Source organism: Mercenaria mercenaria, chromosome 18, assembly GCF_021730395.1.
Source record: "Mercenaria mercenaria strain notata chromosome 18, MADL_Memer_1, whole genome shotgun sequence".
Taxonomy (NCBI): Eukaryota; Metazoa; Mollusca; class Bivalvia; order Venerida; family Veneridae; genus Mercenaria; species Mercenaria mercenaria.
The window spans coordinates 11,499,687-11,518,228 of NC_069378.1; the positions used below are offsets into that span (position 1 = coordinate 11,499,687).

The window sequence follows — 18,542 nt, forward strand, 5'->3', positions numbered from 1 at the left end:
ATCTGTATGAAAGTTGGTCTGAATGTTCATCTTGATGATATCTAGGTCAAGTTTGAAACTGGGTCAGCTGCGGTCAAAAACTAGGTCAGTAGGTCTAAAATTATTAAAATCTTTTGACCTCTCTAGAGACCATATATTTCAATGGATCTTCATGAAAATTGGTCAGAATTTTTATCTTAATAATATCTAGGTCAAGTTCAAAACTGGGTCACATGAGCTCAAAAACTAGGTCACTATGTCAAATAATAGAAAAAAACGAAGTCATACTCAAAACTGGGTCATGTGGGAAGAGGTGAGCGATTCAGGACCATCATGTCCTCTTGTTCATTCTTATTGTATGGTTTAAATTACCAGAAATGTAGAATCCTTTATCCTAATTACTTTATAAATGCCACAGTTAAAACTAATATTCTTGTCTTAGAGCTTGAAGCAGCCCATCTGACTGGCTCTGTTGGTAGAGCTCAAGGCTATTGAACTATCAGTGAGGAGGTATCTAGTAGTGAGTTTGATTGTTGGCTAAGGCAATATTCTCTTTTGCCAGTTTTAACACAACACAGTGCATTTGAAGGCATTCACCCCCCCCCCTCCTCGAACTCATGTGAGAAATAAGTCAGGTGCTTGGCAAGTTGCTGGCTTGTATGGATCTTGGAACACTGGTTAGATTAACCATTACATATAGCTTAAAAATGTGTTGAAAATGGCATTAAATATATACCAAACAATCATAATAGGACCCTAAACAAATTCATTTGTTTTGGTTTTTTTACCCAACAATTTTTGATGTTCTATATAGGTACAGTTTCATTGCATGTGGCGGTGTAATGATTTGTGTCATAAAAATGTTTATGGCCAATTTTAACAAGCTAACCCTGATCATGTTACATTTAATTTGCAGCAATCATTAGGTGACTACCTGAAACAAGTACTTGTACTCAGGACTGACGGAATGGGACAACGACAGGCCAGCAGCAGTAGCTTTCGTCGAGACAGAGGACCAAACATTGAGGTAAGGCCCAGGGTGATAGTTATAATGCAGGTACATTGTTTGTATTCCAAGGTAATAGTTATATGTCATAATACAGGAACATTTTTGTATTCCAGAATAATAGCTTTATTTAGTTTATACTAATTTGTTTTAGCTCGATTGTGATAAAAGCTTCAAGCTTATTGGAACCACTCTCGAGTCCGCTTCCTGGAAAAACCAGTACTGGTGTCATGAGAAATCATGGTCGTGACCCCAGTGGGGCTCAGACCCACGGCCCCTTGATATTTGATAATACATATACATTTTGTAGTCCAGGGTAATAGTTATATATGATAATACAGGTACATTTTTTGTATTCCACGGAAATATTTATAATAATGAGTGTATTTTTGAGACACACACATCAGACATTATTCATTGCATTAGGAGAACTTTTGCCAACTACCCATATTAAGAAATATTAACCAGTTTGTCTTAGACTAGTGCTTATATTTTAAATCTTCTGGGGTTATTTTTAGCACTGACTTATTTTGATGTAATGTGAGGAAGCTATGTTGAAACCTCTGTTGTATGATATTCGTTCAGATTTTAGCGGAAATAATAGTTTTTTAAAAAAAAAAAAATAACGCTTAGAACAACAGTTATCTTGAGCAGTATGATTCACTGAATTTATGATCTTTAAATGTCGAAGTATACACATGTAGTACTTGCTGAAGTATTACTTCACATGTAATCTTATTTAGTCAATTCTATACAAAACAAGTGCTTAAGACACCTTAAGGTATTGCAAATATTTAAAGCATGTTTTTAGGGTAAAACTTTTCAATAAATAGCCCATTGATGAATAAGTTTAGATACCCATCAGAATGACTAGGTAAATCTATAGTCAGTTTCAAACATTTTTACATTGACATTTTGGATATTGATTTATGACACATACACAGAGATTTAATTGTTAATTTGAATTTCTCAGTTAAGCTTTTGGCTGTCTAGACATTAAGATTTACATTTGTTATTTAAATTAATTATTGTGATATATTTCTCATGTAAAATGTATAATACATTTTGCATTGTTAAGGATCAGATAATATCCAGTCTTTATGAAGTAAGAAAGCTGCACAGTTGTTTATTTTTTTCAGAAATGAGCCGTGCCATGGGAAAACCAACATAGTGGGTATGCGACCAGCATGGATCCAGACCAGCCTGCGCATCCGCGCAGTCTGGTCAGGATCCATGCTGTTCGGTAATAGTTTCTCCAATTCCAATAGGCTTTAAAAGCGAACAGCATGGAGCCTGACCAGACTGCGCGGATGCGCAGGCTGGTCTGGATCCATGCTGGTCGCATACCCACTATGTTGGTTTTCTCATGGCACGGCTCAAATTATAATGCACTGTCACTTTATCATTTTACGTGTTGGAGAGGTGATATTGAGATTTGTGTAATAAAGGATAAAGATTGGGTCCCGAGGTTATAAAGTTGAAGTTGGAGACCAGTCTGTACACTCTAGCATTTGATTGGTTGTTTCTGAGCACATATTTTAAATTGACCAATGATAAGGCTGCATTCTGAGACTGGTTCTAAAACTCATAATGCCTTAGACCCTTCCATCAAAGATTGGCCCAGAAGTTTATATATTAGCTGAATCCAGAGCTTAAAGTCAGTTTCTTTACCATGTTGCTTGTTGATTTATTTAATATGTTGACTGTGATTAAGTGGTAAATTGCAATTCATACAGAAATTGTCAGTAAAAATTCTTTTGAATATTAGACACAGAAATATTGAATTACTATCCTATGTGTTACAAAGAAGGCCAAATGCCTGACCTTATGTCCAAATGTTGGCAACAACCAGTTCTCTAAACGCTTAATGTTTGAAATACCATTTATGATAGTGTGTTAAAAATGCTGCACCTGTTGTTGGGTGAGATGGTGGAATTTGTCCCCTTTATTTGCACATGGGTATCTGCAACAGATTGTGAAGTGATGGAGTACATGTTTCAGTAGTGTAGTATCACACATTTTCAGAATACTGTGAAATCATTTAGTTTCGTGAGTATAGAATTTCGTGGTTTTTCTCTAAAACAGCTGTTTCATTGGGATATGAATTTGTGACTGTTGCATGTTTGTTAAGATCTAATTTCATGGATTGATGCAACCACGAAAGCCACGAATATTAGTCCACCACGAATAGTAGTGATTTCACTGTAAGATTATGATACACATAGTATCTGCTCTACAGAATGTCTGTGTATTGTGTAATCAGTGTACATGTTTATGTTTGAGCCAGATAATTGTTAGTTATTATTGCTAGATATTATACCATTATTTAAATTAGAATAAGATTAAACAGGCATATAAAAAAAAAAAAAATAAAATCAATGTAGACTATAGGTGAAATGTGTAATGGCTTTCACAAACATTTTCTCTGACAGTGTATTTCTTGTTGTTAATTCTTAAACCATTGAATTTTGTGCCAATAATAAAATGTTTATGATCAAGAGTAGAACATCAAAAGTCAGTCCTTGCAACTTAAGGAACAAAGAAATGCATGTTCCCTGCTCGTGCATTTAGTCTGTGTCAAGTTTGTATTTCCATGTAGCCTTGTTTTTGATACTTGAAACAGAGACAGGGTCCATATTCTTATTTCGACTTAATAATTAGTAGATTTAGTGGAATCTTGCCTTTCATTAATTGATAGGATGTGAGTTTCCAGTACATTGTATTAATATTTGAAAACTGAATGTTTCGAAATATGTTTATTAACCTTAATGCATATAATATTATGAAGGGTTTACATGTCAACTTGACTTCATTAAATTTACCAAAATATTTACCTCTTAATTTATGGTATATCATTTTATTTAGCATCTTGCCTCAGCAGATTTATTATTGGTTTCTCAATAAAGTGACTTACATGTAATAGCATTTGGTATGATCTCAGAAAGCTATTGCGTTTACTCAGTAAGAGTCCGGTAAAAAATATTCATCCCTGCTTAAAAAGAACCAGCTGTCAATACATTTTGTAATTAATGATTAGGCCAAGAATGTCCTCAGCTTAAATAAGTACTGACATGAAAACCACACCTTATTTATTTTTTTCTGACATAAATCTTTTGAAATTAATCCCTTGCTGGACATAAATTAATTTGTTTGTTGGGTTAAGGCTTTAATATACATATTAAAAATTGGAAGGGTTGGGTTAAGGTCAGTAACTGTTGACCCTGTGTCACTTACATGATACCAGCTTCAATGGCAAGGTAACTAAGAATATCTGCTGAAGCAGGGCTCAACTAATACAACCAAGGGATTTTTATCAGAGACTGTGCATGAAATTTTGCCTGGATTTTCCATTTTTATTTTCCATTAACTTTATTGGAAAAAGTTGTTTAATAGCCAGACATTTATATAAGATATAGGTATTAAAATGAAATGCTCTCTCTGAAACAGCATGGATCACTTGAAATAGAAATTTGATTTTTTTTATATCATGACTTGGCCTGATCAGTTTTTGCATTCTGTATGCCACACTGGTTAAACTGACATCAAGAAAAGATAGATCTACATTGTTTCACAGCTGACAAATTTAAAATCTTTTGACATTTATTACTAAACTTGGGAAAATTTTAACATTTGTATTTTTGTTTTTGTTTGTATTTTACTACAGGAATGAAAAAAGGTCAACTTGCCTGTTTTTTGTTTTTTTTTTGGAAAAAATGAAATGAAATACCATGTTCCTGATGGTCCCATAAATTTTCTGTTGGCAGTTTATATTATATTGAAATAGCACAAAAACTAAATAGGAATGTGTATAGTTTCTTGTTTATATCTTCTAAATAATCAAAACTAATATATAAATTTGTTATAAAAACTAGGATTGTGACTCATTCATCAGATAGCTATATAACTAAACTAGGTATAAAATGTCAGAATCGTAAGCCGTTAAAAATCTTTTGTTGGTAGTTTAATGAAATTCAAATCCTCGTTGAAGCGGTGTGTTTACAATCTGTCAATTTCCTTTTAATATCATTTGATATGGGATATAGTCAGCTGGTGGCATAGATGTATAGATACTGAATTGTTTGAAGATACAAGATGTATGAAGGTCATTCGTTTTGTTTGACTTCTAAGTTTGCAGAAGTATATCTGCAGTGGTATGCTTTGAAAACACAACTGTCATGTTTTTGTATGGGTCTCTTTGTTGGCCATCAAAATCTGAAAAAAGAAAATACATTCTTTGAAAAACAGGCCAGCATAATTTTATTATAGGACAGCGTATTGGTGTATATATTGGTAAATGAAACATTATTGTAGGCTATTAGACATATATACAGAACCCTCCCCCCCCCCAACAGCCCTTTGAGAAAGCCCTAGCCAGTTCCAAAAATAAAAAAAAACAGCATCAGTTTGGACTGTTACAGTTGGGTGTACATGTGAAATGACTAGTTTTAATAGAAGTTTACATCTGTAAGACATCCAGATAATTATCCCAATATTATGAAATATGTGTAGATACTTGACATTTATAGTAGACGCAAGTTGACCCCGATGGTTGACCTTGGTATTATAATACGTAATGAGGCAAAACCTAATGCTGAAAAGGAGCGTACGTAAAACGCTTGTACGGTAACGCTTCTTATATATACAGTATTGTCGAGCAAATTTTGTTGAAAGAAAAAACACGAGCTGCACTAGAAAATGAAATTAAAAGTGCGTATTGGAAAGTTTTAACTGATCCAATGTAAGTACACATTTTAACACACTAATCAGACGGCTACACCCCTTATTTCTACAATGAAATAATCGAAATAAATAATCAGCCAAAAGGCCAACCATCGCGGTCAAGTTGCGACTACTATAACTTCAGTCATTGCAAAGATTGATAAAACAGTAAAGCAAAAGCAGATTATTTGGTTGGGCAGGGAGAAAGAATTTTGCTCTCTTCTTTCTCGAAAGTCAACAGAATTATATATAATTGTTATCTTTTTTTCTTTCCATTGTCATAGGATCTTGCTCTTGGAAGAGGTTGTTATGAAAATGTAATTTTCCTTAATTTCAGCCACAGTTCATCAATCTGAATCGCCTGTACACGTACGTAGATCGTAACCAACTGATCGGCAGTATGAGCGGAACTTTGATGTATCACCATACATACTGGCTCCAAAATAGACTGGTAAGTACTGACTATTCAATAGAATAGATTTGATAGACTGGTTAAAAAAGTCAGAAAATAGACGAGTCAGAAAATAGACTGGTTTAAAGTCAGATATACTTGTAAAAAAGACAGAATGTAGACTGATTAGGAATGGTTAGAAGTCAGAAAATAGACTGGGTCAGAAAATAGACTGGTTAGAACGTCAGAAAATAGACTGGTTAAAAAGTCAGAAAACAGACTGGTAAGGAAGTCAGAAAGTAGACTGGTTAGAAAATAGAAGTCACAAAATAGACTGCTTAAAATATATACATATATATTAACTGAAATTAAGAAAAGCAAATATGAAAAGGCTACTAGGAACAAATAACATTATTTAGGCTGGTTCAAACATACAATATTTAGTAGATCCAAGTAGGAGCTATAGAAATGATTACAGAAATGTTTTATGAAGGGGTTAGTAAAACAATACAAGGGAAAATTGTAAAAAATATAATCCAAAAAAAGTTGGATGGGTGACTTAACAGTATTAGTGTGTGTTTGCGTGCATTTGTACAAGAAACCTTAGGTTAAGGTTTCGATGGAGGCCTTGAGAAACAAAAATCAAACAACAACAAATCATAGAAAGAAAGAGTTGTTTGACATGAAAATTGAACAGCATGTAAAACATGTATATTACTTTACGAAATAAGTGTCAGTATACTGATATAAACATTGAATTCCGGAAAAGGGCTGCCTAAAGGGGCTCCACTTCCGGGCAGTTAAACGCCTTTAAAACTCACCATTTCAAAGAACTGTTACACATGTTTGTTTTGATGCATTTGCAAATAGCGTGCGAGTGGTGAAATTTCACGTAACAAGGTGGAACATAGTTTTCAGCAATTGTTTATCTTTTTTCTTTACAAATGCATTCATTTCAAAGGGAGACAACTTTTTCTCAAAGATTACTTAAAATAATCGGAAAAAGTTGTTTCCCTTTGAAAATGAATGCCATTTGTACTTAAGATAATCGGGAACAGTTGTCTCCCTTTGAAAATGAATGCCATATGTAAAGAAATAATGATAAACAATTGCTGAAAACTGTGTTCCACCTTGTTATGCGAAATTTCACCACTCGCACGCTATTGCAAATGCAACAAAACGAACATTTGTAACTGTTCTTTGAAAATGGTGAGTTTTTAAAGGCGTTTAACTGTCCGGAAGTGGAGCCCCTTTAGGCAGCCCTTTTCCGGAATTTAATGTTTATATCAGTATACTGACACTTGTTTCGTAAAGTAATATACATGTTTTACATGCTGTTCAATTTTCATGTCAAACAACTCTTTCTTTCTATGATTTGTTGTTGTTTGATTTTTGTTTCTCAAGGCCTCCATCGAAACCTTAATGGAACTTATAATTTTATTGTCAGCCCTTTGCTAGTATTCAATATTATCTATTAAATTGTTTTTTATGTAGGACTTGGAAAAATTTCTACGAGAAGCTCGTGCAGTAGCCTCACATTTAGATACATCAGAATCCGAAATAGGTTTCCAGCAGCGGAACCAGGGACCAGACTCACCCATAAGTCCTGTGGAAGCTCTTCGTAAACATAGATTCTTCCAGGAATCCATCCTGTCAGTGCCAAACAAGATCCTTGGTCAAGGTAATATATTGTCATTGTTGTTTGAATTTGGGCTAAAATTCATCAGCATTTTAAGTCTGAAGCTTAGATTTAAGAACAACAAATGTCCCAGTTGCCATAGCTTTAATAATATCATATCTGTAGCAGTGGAAGTTTTAGAGCTGTCTGTTCGTGTTAAATGCAAATTCATACAATAGGAAAATTAATCAGTTTTAAGCCTTTAGTTTTTTCACTCAAAGACAGTTTTTCACTCAAGGAAAAGGTATTTAACAGTGTCTAAAATACTGTCTTTGGACCTTAATATCATTGGTTCTGACCTGGAGAGGTGCAGAAGAAATAGGTTTGCAGTCACCATGATAACCAATTTCTGCTTTTATTGGCACCTAAAACTATGACTGGTGTAAGAATTCAGTATTTTGTGCATGTATAATTACCCATATAAACATAGTTTTGTATAGAGGAGATTCATTGATTGTCCTAGAGAAATGCTATGTCCAGAAATATTGATATTATAGTTGAAAGGGTCAGTATCAGACCTCCAAAAGAAAATTGAAATGTACAATCTTGGATTTCTGTCAAACCTGTATTTAGCCAATCTGGCTGCTTAATGTTTAACCCTTATCATGCCGGACACGATTGATTCTGCCTTTGCGACCAGTGTAGATCATGATCAGCCTGCACATCCATGCAGTCTGATCATTATCTGCACTGTTCACTATTCAGTCATTATCTTTTTTTGGTAAGCACCCCTTTTAACAGTTAATGGTACTGTCCAAATTGAAAGATGGACAAGCTCATTATAGAAATTTAGCATGGTAAGGGTTAAAGTTTGACTAAAATCCACAGAAAGTCAATTTGGGAAGTAAGCTGACTGGTTGCTTAATACAGTGGTTGCTTAATACAGTGGCTGCTTAATACAGTGGTTGCTTAATACAGTGGCTGCTTAATACAGTGGCTGCTTAATACAGTGGTTGCTTAATACAGTGGTTGCTTAATACAGTGGTTGCTTAATACAGTGGTTGCTTAATACAGTAGTTGCTTAATACAGTGGTTGCTTAATACAGTGGTTGCTTAATACAGTGGCTGCTTAATACAGTGGCTGCTTAATACAGTGGTTGCTTAATACAGTGGCTGCTTAATACAGTGGCTGCTTAATACAGTGGCTGCTTAATACAGTGGTTGCTTAATACAGTGGTTGCTTAATACAGTGGTTGCTTAATACAGTGGTTGCTTAATACAGTGGCTGCTTAATACAGTGGTTGCTTAATACAGTGGTTGCTTAATACAGTGGTTGCTTAATACAGTGGTTGCTTAATACAGTGGTTGCTTAATACAGTGGTGCTTAATACAGTGGCTGCTTAATACAGTGGTTGCTTAATACAGTGGTTGCTTAATACAGTGGCTGCTTAATACAGGGGGTTGCTTATACAGTGGTTGCTTAATACAGTGGTGCTTTTAATACAGTGGCTGCTTAATACAGTGGCTGCTTAATACAGTGGTTGCTTAATACAGTGGCTGCTTAATACAGTGGCTGCTTAATACAGTGGTTGCTTAATACAGTGGCTGCTTAATACAGGTTCAACTGTATATGACAATTATTACATTCTACAGGCCAGGACTTGCTACAGAAGTTACAGCAATACAGTGATGTAGCAATGAGAGGTGAGGAGTCTGTGACCACGCTAGATAACCTCGAGGCCCAGAAGCAAGTGAAACGGATGTTACAGTACATAGAAAGTCGGGTTGACAAGATCAGAATATACCTAGAGAACAGAGACAGATCGTTAAATGTTGATGTACAGAGAGATACAGTGCAGAGAGAAATTAGACAGGTTATTATTAGTCTGTTGACAATATTTTTTTATATTATATATATTTTACACTTACTGAATGGCTTGTGGTCAGTAGGTTTGAATGTCAGCTATTCAATAAATTATAACACAACATCAGATTACTTTTTTTTCAACTTTTTGACTTTAGCGCAACAAAATATTGTGTTGACCTTAAAACGGTCATACAGTACGGCGATTCATGTAATAAATATACATAAAACAGCCATTTGTGCTTAATTATATTAAGGAAAAACACGTATGAATATGAAACGGCTAATTAAGAATAAAATAATAAGCCTTGAAGAAAATGTAAATACTTTAATTCAAGAAACTCTTGATAAGCAGGAATGGTTTTAATCCAGATTTGATCCTCTAATTCTTGGAGACATGAAATTTATAAGATCTGATCTCCACGTATTTGACAATACATTAGACCCCATATGAAATATTAACCCTTATCATGCTGGATTCGATTGATTCTGCCTTAGCGACCAGTGTAGATCATGATTCGTGCAGTCTGATCTAGATCTGCACTGTTCGCCATTCAGCCAGTATCTTTTTGGTAAGCACCTTGGTACTGTCCAAATTGAAGATGGACAAGTTCAATATAGTAATTTAGCAGGGTGAGGGTTAAGATCTTTAAAATTGAATAATTTAGTATTCACTAAAGAACAAAATGCATCATGTGTTTTAGGAAAGTAAATCTGAGATCTCAAATATATTTCATTTATCTTGACATTTACAGGTTGTTGATTGGATATTGGGTCCCGGGGAGAAGTTGTTAGCCTCGCAGTCAGATATCGGAGACTCGTATGAGACTGCTGAAGTTTTGAGAAAAAGACACGAGGAATTGGAAATCAAATGCACAGTAAGTCCCAGATGTCAGAGGAATTTTAAGGACAAATATGTTTTAAGTTATATACTTTATGAAGCTCAAATTATGAGAAAAACTGAAACTGAAAAATTTGATTTAACGCCTATTTCTGTACAGTTACATACTTAGTGGTGTTGTACATACAAATAATAATAATAATAATAACTCAGAGGTAAACGTAGCTTTATGTGCACATGACTTGCAAAAAAAAAGACAGAATGCCAAGGTCGTATATGGAGAATGTGTAATTTACTGATTTTCATTACAGGACCACTACCTTAAACCTTAAATCATGCGATCAGACACATAGATGATTTTAGTTTACAAAGTCAATAAATGAAATGCTTTGGATTATAATTGTACAAAATAGTACAATTATGTTAACACACTCTAAGAAATCAATATTATTAATTATGTTATGCTAAAATGTGACTTCTGATAATTTTGAAATGTATAACAATTTTTTTCTGTTTCTAGGATACATATGGTCATTACGCAGAACTCCGTCATCGGGCAGAGGATTTATTTGATGGACAAGCCCAGTACTCAGACGATATTCGTGCACAGAGAGATTATATGGACACAGTCTGTAGAAGCTTTGCAAGTCGTTTAGAGAGACGGAGAACCCTTCTAATCACATCAGTTCGATTCCATAGATTAACAGAAGAGGTAAAAAAACCATGCAGTTTTACATTTTGATTTTCATACATAGTGCATTCAAATCAGTTATAGCTTATTGAACCAATACAGATATTACCCTTACAGATACTACCCCTACAGATATTACCCTTAAAGATATTACTCCTACATATATTACTTTAAATTTATTACCCTTACAGATATTACCCTTACAGATATTACCTTTGCATATATTACCCTTACAAATATCACCCCTACAGATATTTCACCTTCAGATATTTCCCTTCTACAGGTATTAGCCCTACAAATATTACACTTACAGATATCACCTAAACAGCATTTTGTTCCTTTTGTTTGAAGCAAATTTAAAATACATTAGGCAGTTTGTATAGTGCAGGTGGCTTTTTATGGAAGACCACAAAGTTGATAGAGTGTACTTGATATTTTGTCCAGTTCTAAGATGATTAGTCTACCACCTCTGTATATTTGTCTCTCTGTTAGTACATGCATGCAAAATTTCATTCGTAAAGTGATTACATAGAGACATATTAAAGCATACTAATACATGTGAAATGTATTTACAGTTTTCGAGGAAGTTAGATGACCTGTTAGAGATATTATACAATGATAAGGAAGCTGATACTGTAGAGGCAGCGAAGGAAGCTCTCGCACTGTTGAAAGAGAAAGTTGATGCTATAGGTGAGTAGAAATTTTCACAATAAGTAATATCAATTGATAACTATTGAATACAGGACACAGTTATGCAAAAAATAATTACTGTATTGATATGGATTCTCAGTACTACATGCATACACTGAAATTACACAGACAGTCCACCTGTCAAATTCCATTATAAGTCTTTCATGATTGTCATCACCTAACTGACTAAAAGACAGTTGGTGGTTCTACCAAAGGACCAGCTCTTGTTTGAAATAATGACCTGAGGGACTTGTGGGTATTCTGCCATCATTAAATGCTTCATGTGTATTATGTTGCTGTGGCTTTAAACTCTACAAAATAAAACAAAACAAAAAGTGTGGAGTTCCATGTAATGATGGTAGGTATCCTGGAAACACAAAAAATGAATGTGGTTGCTTAATATTTACATATCATAACCGTTTCTTTTTCAGATTTATCAGCAAGTCGAGCAATGCAGGATGGACACAGCCTGTTGGATGAAATGTCTCGACCAATCAAAAATGCTTTTGGAAAAGACATATCCCCAGATTATGACAGTCAAATCAAACATGTTAACCAGCGTCTGGAAGAGTTACAGGAGAGAAAAATGCGATGTGATGATCTTGCTGAAGTTAGAAAATTAAAATTGCAGCAAATGTTACAGCTACGCAGCTGTGAAAATGATGCAGAGCAGGTAAGTATTATAGATACTTTGACAGTAGTCTTTAACTATGGAAAACTATTCAGCAATACTTGATGATTTACGATACGATGTTTTATGTCTTGACAGTGTTAAATATACATTATCTTGTCTGAATGTAGCTTTAAACATTTATCTTAAATCCCAATGAACAAGTAAAATTCCCATTCATTTTATGTTCCAAGTTTGAAATCCACAACTTCATATTCCAATGAAATAGTCAATTTGGCCAAACTACAAATGAGCCATGCCATGAGAAATCCAACATAGTGGGTTTGCGACCAGCATGGATCCAGACCAGCCTGCGCATCCGCGCAGTCTCGTCAGGATCCATGCTGTTCGCTTTCAAAGACTATTGTAATAGAGAAACCATTAGCGAACAGCATGGATCCTGACCAGACTGCGCGGATGCGCAGGCTGGTCTGGATCCATGCTGGTCGCAAACCCACTATGTTGGTTTTCTCATGGCGCGGCTCAAATTGATTTGCCCACGATTTTTTTTTTCAGTTTCCTGGTTACATCAATCCATTAACTTTAATCTCTATGAACATAAAAGATTCCCTTTCATTTTATCTTTTGAAATCCACAAATATATATGCTTACAAAATACCATTATTTCCAAAACCATGAAATGGTTTGCCCATGGTATTAAACAATTTCACAGTATCTTGCTTTGATGGTGGTTGAATCTTACCATTCACAGATTTTAGTTAGAAACTCTGTTGGTACCTGCTATGTAGAATTCATTATCCAGCTGGCATGCAGAAGGTCATTGGCTCTACACAGGTGCCTGCCCATGCAGTATTTAATACACCAAGGGGCACCTTTGTGTCTTCCTCCAGTATAGTCCCCATATGACCAAAATTCTGTTGATGCAACTTAACCAAACTGATACAAACTTCAGGCTGTTTCTTAACTTAACAGTGCACTTTGTCCTTGGTTTCCATATTAACTTAAATGTTTACCAAACTTTTTTTCTATGTAGGCAATCAGTTGGATAGTAGAGCTGTGTGATGTGATGTTGAAGACACAGACACACATAGGACAGTCCCCACAGGAGATTGATAGTTTACAGGAGGAGCATAAACAAGTGGAGACAACCGCAGGGGTTTGTATCCATAAAATTTCTCCCATTGTTCCCCTTGTATTATTCGGTCTTTGTTATTTGCAATTTCTTTATGACTTAATTACCTGACACAATACCATTCACCTGCCTTTAGCAGCCAGATTTTGTCGTTGCCTTGACTGTGCCCTTAAAACAGAATTGTCTTTAGAAAGAAATGTATTAAATTGTGTCCAAAGCATTTGAAATAAATTATTATAAATTTACATGTCTGATCATCTATATTTCCAGGGTACATATGAATATGGCAAGCAGTTGGTACAGGCAGCCCTAGTACTGCGACGATCATTGAGAATGGAAATTGAACCCAATACCATTCTTGCGCATAGGCTAGAGGAAGCCTGGAAACGGTTCTCGATGGGGAACAATGAACGTGCCAACCGACTGAATGTAGCTTCAATGTTCCTTGCTCAGTCAGAAAAGGTGGGATATATTTGTCCAGTGTTAGGTGTATTGCATTTTTCTTTCTTCCATAAAATTTATGTAGAGCAGGTGACACAGTTATCGACAGTTTAATCTAAATATAAATACACAAATTACGTTCCTTATTTACTTGTTGCAATATCTATCCTTTTATGTAGAACGGTTTTTGATTGGCCCTTTGGAAAGGTATTTCCCGGTTACTGTGATATGTCCACGTTATGACGATCAAAAAATCAATCTCCTTTGTTGACATAGTTATCGACATCTGGATACAGTTATCGACAGCTATATATGACATTTAATTTTCTGGAAATTTTATGCAGTATTTTATAAATAAATATAGTAAAGTTCAACTTATTCACGTAAAACTGTTTACTTAATAAAAAAAAATGTGCAGACGACACGCTAGCTAGCCTCTCCTTCAAATCACATGGTTACGACATCAACATACGCAAATTAATTGGCCACTAATTGTTTAATTGATTCAATTAATGACACTAAAGAAATAAATGTTATCGGATTGCCGAGAGTATTACACAGAAATAATATCAGTGTAAGGTCTATATGGTGTTTTTCCATAAGTGAATTAGGTTGCGCGTCTTGGAATGGAAAATTACCAATTATGACGTAATCATTTCCTTAAAAACTCGTAAAAGGAAACATAGCTTTTATTCATGTAGATGAATTTGTCTATGTACCAATTTTCACCATTAAGTTTGTGTATCGGAACAGCAGATTTTCCTCCGCGGGTGTCAAGAATGATGGTTGTCCATGTCGTTTCGGCTCTTCTGGTACCCGGCCTGCCATTTTACTTGTAAAATACAACTTCGCCAAAACAAAGACAGCGAAGCCATCCCTCAATATGTTGATTGCAGTGCTCATTTATGAGGGAGAATATTTAAACCTTCTGTTATGTTGAGAAAACATTTAAATTCAGGGAAAAGATGGTTTGTAAGCATCTAAATGCTATATATGAACCATTTTGCTATACTCAGTTTAAATAAGAAAAGAGGTTTGATGACTCAAATATTCATTTTGTAACATTTTTAGCTCACCTGTCACAAAGTGACAAAGTGAGCTTTTGTGATCGCGCGGTGTCCGTCGTCCGTCCGTGCGTCCATCCGTAAACTTTTGCTTGTGACCACTCTAGAGGTCACATTTTTCATGGGATCTTTATGAAAGTTGGTCAGAATGTTCATCTTGATGATATCTAGGTCAAGTTCGAAACTGGGTCACGTGCAATCAAAACTAGGTCAGTAGGTCTAAAAATAGAAAAACCTTGTGACCTCTCTAGAGGCCATATATTTCACAAGATCTTCATGAAAATTGGTCAGAATGTTCACCTTGATGATATCTAGGTCAAGTTTGAAACTGGGTCACGTGGGGTCAAAAACTAGGTCAGTAGGTCTAAAAATAGAAAAACCTTGTGACCTCTCTAGAGGCCATATTTTTCATGAGATCTTCATGAATATTGGTCAGAATGTTTATCTTGATGATATCTAGGTCAAGTTCGAAACTGGGTCACGTAGGGTCAAAAACTAGGTCATTAGGTCTAAAAATAGAAAAACCTTGTGACCTCTCTAGAGACCATATTTCTCAATGCATCTTCATGAAAATTGGTCAGAATGTTCATCTTGATGATATCTAGGTCAAGTTCGAAACTGGGTCACGTGGGGTTAAAAACTAGGTCAGTAGATCTAAAAATAGAAAAACCTTGTGACCTCTCTAGAGGCCATATTTTTCATGAGATCTTCATGAATATTGGTCAGAATGTTCACCTTGATGATATCTAGTTCAAGTTCGAAACTGGGTCATGTTGGGTCAAAAACTAGGTCAGTAGATCTAAAAATAGAAAAACCTTGTGACCTCTCTAGTGGCCATATTTCTGAATGGATCTTCATGAAAATTGGTCTGAATGTTCACCTTGATGATATCTAGGTCAAGTTCGAAACTGGGTCATGTGCGGTCAAAAACTAGGTCAGTAGGTCTAAAAATAGGAAAACCTTGTGACCTCTCTAGAGGCGATATTTTTCAATGGATCTTCATGAAAATTGGTCAGAATGTTTACCTTGAAGATATCTAGGTCAAGTTCGAAACTGGGTCACGTGGGGTTAAAAACTAGGTCAGTAGATCTAAAAATAGAAAAACCTTGTGACCTCTCTAGAGGCCATATTTTTCATGAGATCTTCATGAATATTGGTCAGAATGTTCATCTTGATGATATCTAAGTCAGATTCGAAACTGGGTCACGTGGGGTCAAAAACTAGGTCAGTAGGTCTAAAAATAGAAAAAACCTTGTGACCTCTCTAGAGGCCATATTTCTCAATGGATCTTCATGAAAATTGGTGAGAATGTTCAGCTTGATGATATCTAGGTCAGGTTCGTAGCTGGGTCATGTGCGGTCAAAAACTAGGTCAGTAGGTCGAAAAATAGAAAAACCTTGTGACCTCTCTAGAGGCCATATTTTTCACGAGATCTTCATGAAAATTGGTGAGAATGTTCACCTTGATGATATCTAGGTCAAGTTTAAAAGTGGGTCACGTGCCTTCAAAAACTAGGTCATTAGGTCAAATAATAGAAAAACCTTGTGACCTCTCTAGAGGCCATATTTTTCAATGGATCTTCATGAAAATTGGTCAGAATTTTTTATCTTGATGATATCTAGGTCACATGTGCTCAAAAACTAGGTCACTATGTCAAATAATAGAAATAACGATGTCATACTCAGTTGAACACTGGGTCATGTGGAGATAGGTGAGCGATTCAGGACCATCATGGTCCTCTTGTTAAATATTATTAGGGACCATGTTGATAACTGTAGACATCACTGAAATTCGGAGATAGTTATCGACACCCCCAATTTGACACCCGCAATAGATGCATGTAATATTTTGTGGTATGCAACCTACAAATATACGTCATTAGGTCAAATTAACATTAATAACCCGCCAAAACTACAGCGAAAATTTCCAGAAGCAAGATTTAGGACACCGGTACTCTTACCGCATGACGTAAGCACTTCTATTTTTAGAAATGACACCAAACAGTGCCTGACGAAATTGTCTCTGGTCAGTCAAAAATATGGCGCACAGCTTTCAAAAACGATGAAACGAACACATAAAATATTTTTCTGGTACATTTTGATATTATTGGGTTTCCATGACGTTATTTTTACTTAATAATCAATTAAGATCAACAGAACTGTCGATAACTATAGACTGTCGATAACTGTGTCACCTGCTCTATTCGGTCTTAACTTTACCTGAATACTTAAAGGTATCCTTTGCACATCTTTCATTATTACATAGTTTATTTTTAGATACTCACTTTAAAAGGAGAAATTCGTTTAACCTGACTAAATAAATAAATTAACTGTGCTTGTAGAGCTATGTTCACAGTTAAATACCATGTGTAAAAGTTATTTGTTGAAAACACTTCCAGTATTTCTAGCGCGACTACACATTTATACTGTGCTTAACTATACCTGTATTAGGTGTGTACTAATGCTAAACCAAACACACAGCATAGTTTGTACATATATGTTACATTTATGTTTACACAGATATTATGAAGTAATTGTTCATATTTAGAAATATGAATTTTGATCAAATATATCTTTAATATTGTAAGTGTACATTGTATAAAGACAGTACCCAGAATGAAATACCTCTATGACTGAGTGGTTAAAATCAGGTTCTGAATCATATGCTTCTCACCTCTTGGTTTGTAAGGCTGCTTGAAATGTAGAAATTCCTGGTGTGAGGAAGTAATGCTACTGTTTTGTGGTAGGTCGGTAGTTCTACCTGGCTGTCTGCTTGTGCCTGATACAATGTTGGGAGGGTCTTCTGTCTTCTTCCCCCTCAATTGAAGCAGGAAAGTCACAGTATTGCCTGTATTGTGTCAGTGTGATTTACAACCTAAGAAAAGTAATAAAAGAATTCTTATAATAAATCAGTTGTGTCATTTCATAACATAGTAAAATATTAATTAATTTTTTTTATCGTATTGGACTGTATACGATTTTGAATAATGGTCTTTTCGCATATATTCATTGAATTTTGTTTATTTGTTTGTAGTTGTTGGAACGAGTAGAACAGTTAATGGTGGTTGTTGCACAGACATTAACAGGTGATATCTCAGTGCGAGATGCTCTGGCTAGGTACAGTCCGGAAAAAGGAGACGTGGAGCGTGAAGTTCAGGATACAGGAAGAATGGGACGAGCTCTGCTGGAAAGACTTGCCCTGCCAGTTATTGTCATTGACGGGTATGTAGAGCAGTGTCTTGTTATTACTTGTAAAAAATATGAGCCGCACCATGAGAAAACCAACATTTGCGACCAGTCTCGTCAGGATCCATGCTGTTCGCTAACAGTTTTCTCTAATTGCAGTAGTCTTTGAAAACGAACAGCATGGATCCTGCTGACCAGACAGCGCGGATGCGCAGGCTGGTTTGGATCCATGCTGCTCGCAAACGCACTATGTTGGTTTTCTCATGGTGCGGCTCAATTATTGTCCTGTT

At 35.4% G+C, this 18,542-nt stretch overlaps 1 protein-coding gene across 1 annotated transcript in view; it reads left to right on the plus strand.

Moving 5' to 3' along the window:
- LOC123537955 (titin-like) overlaps positions 1-18,542 on the plus strand; it is a 402,126-nt gene that overhangs the window by 12,846 nt on the left and 370,738 nt on the right. Inside the window, exons 5-15 of the mRNA XM_053530681.1 lie at positions 896-1,006; positions 6,042-6,155; positions 7,590-7,776; positions 9,367-9,587; positions 10,333-10,455; positions 10,939-11,130; positions 11,685-11,799; positions 12,231-12,472; positions 13,464-13,586; positions 13,833-14,024; positions 18,101-18,288. Coding sequence (XP_053386656.1) covers positions 896-1,006; positions 6,042-6,155; positions 7,590-7,776; positions 9,367-9,587; positions 10,333-10,455; positions 10,939-11,130; positions 11,685-11,799; positions 12,231-12,472; positions 13,464-13,586; positions 13,833-14,024; positions 18,101-18,288 — 1,808 coding nt within the window. The remainder of the gene's footprint in view (positions 1-895; positions 1,007-6,041; positions 6,156-7,589; positions 7,777-9,366; positions 9,588-10,332; positions 10,456-10,938; positions 11,131-11,684; positions 11,800-12,230; positions 12,473-13,463; positions 13,587-13,832; positions 14,025-18,100; positions 18,289-18,542) is intronic.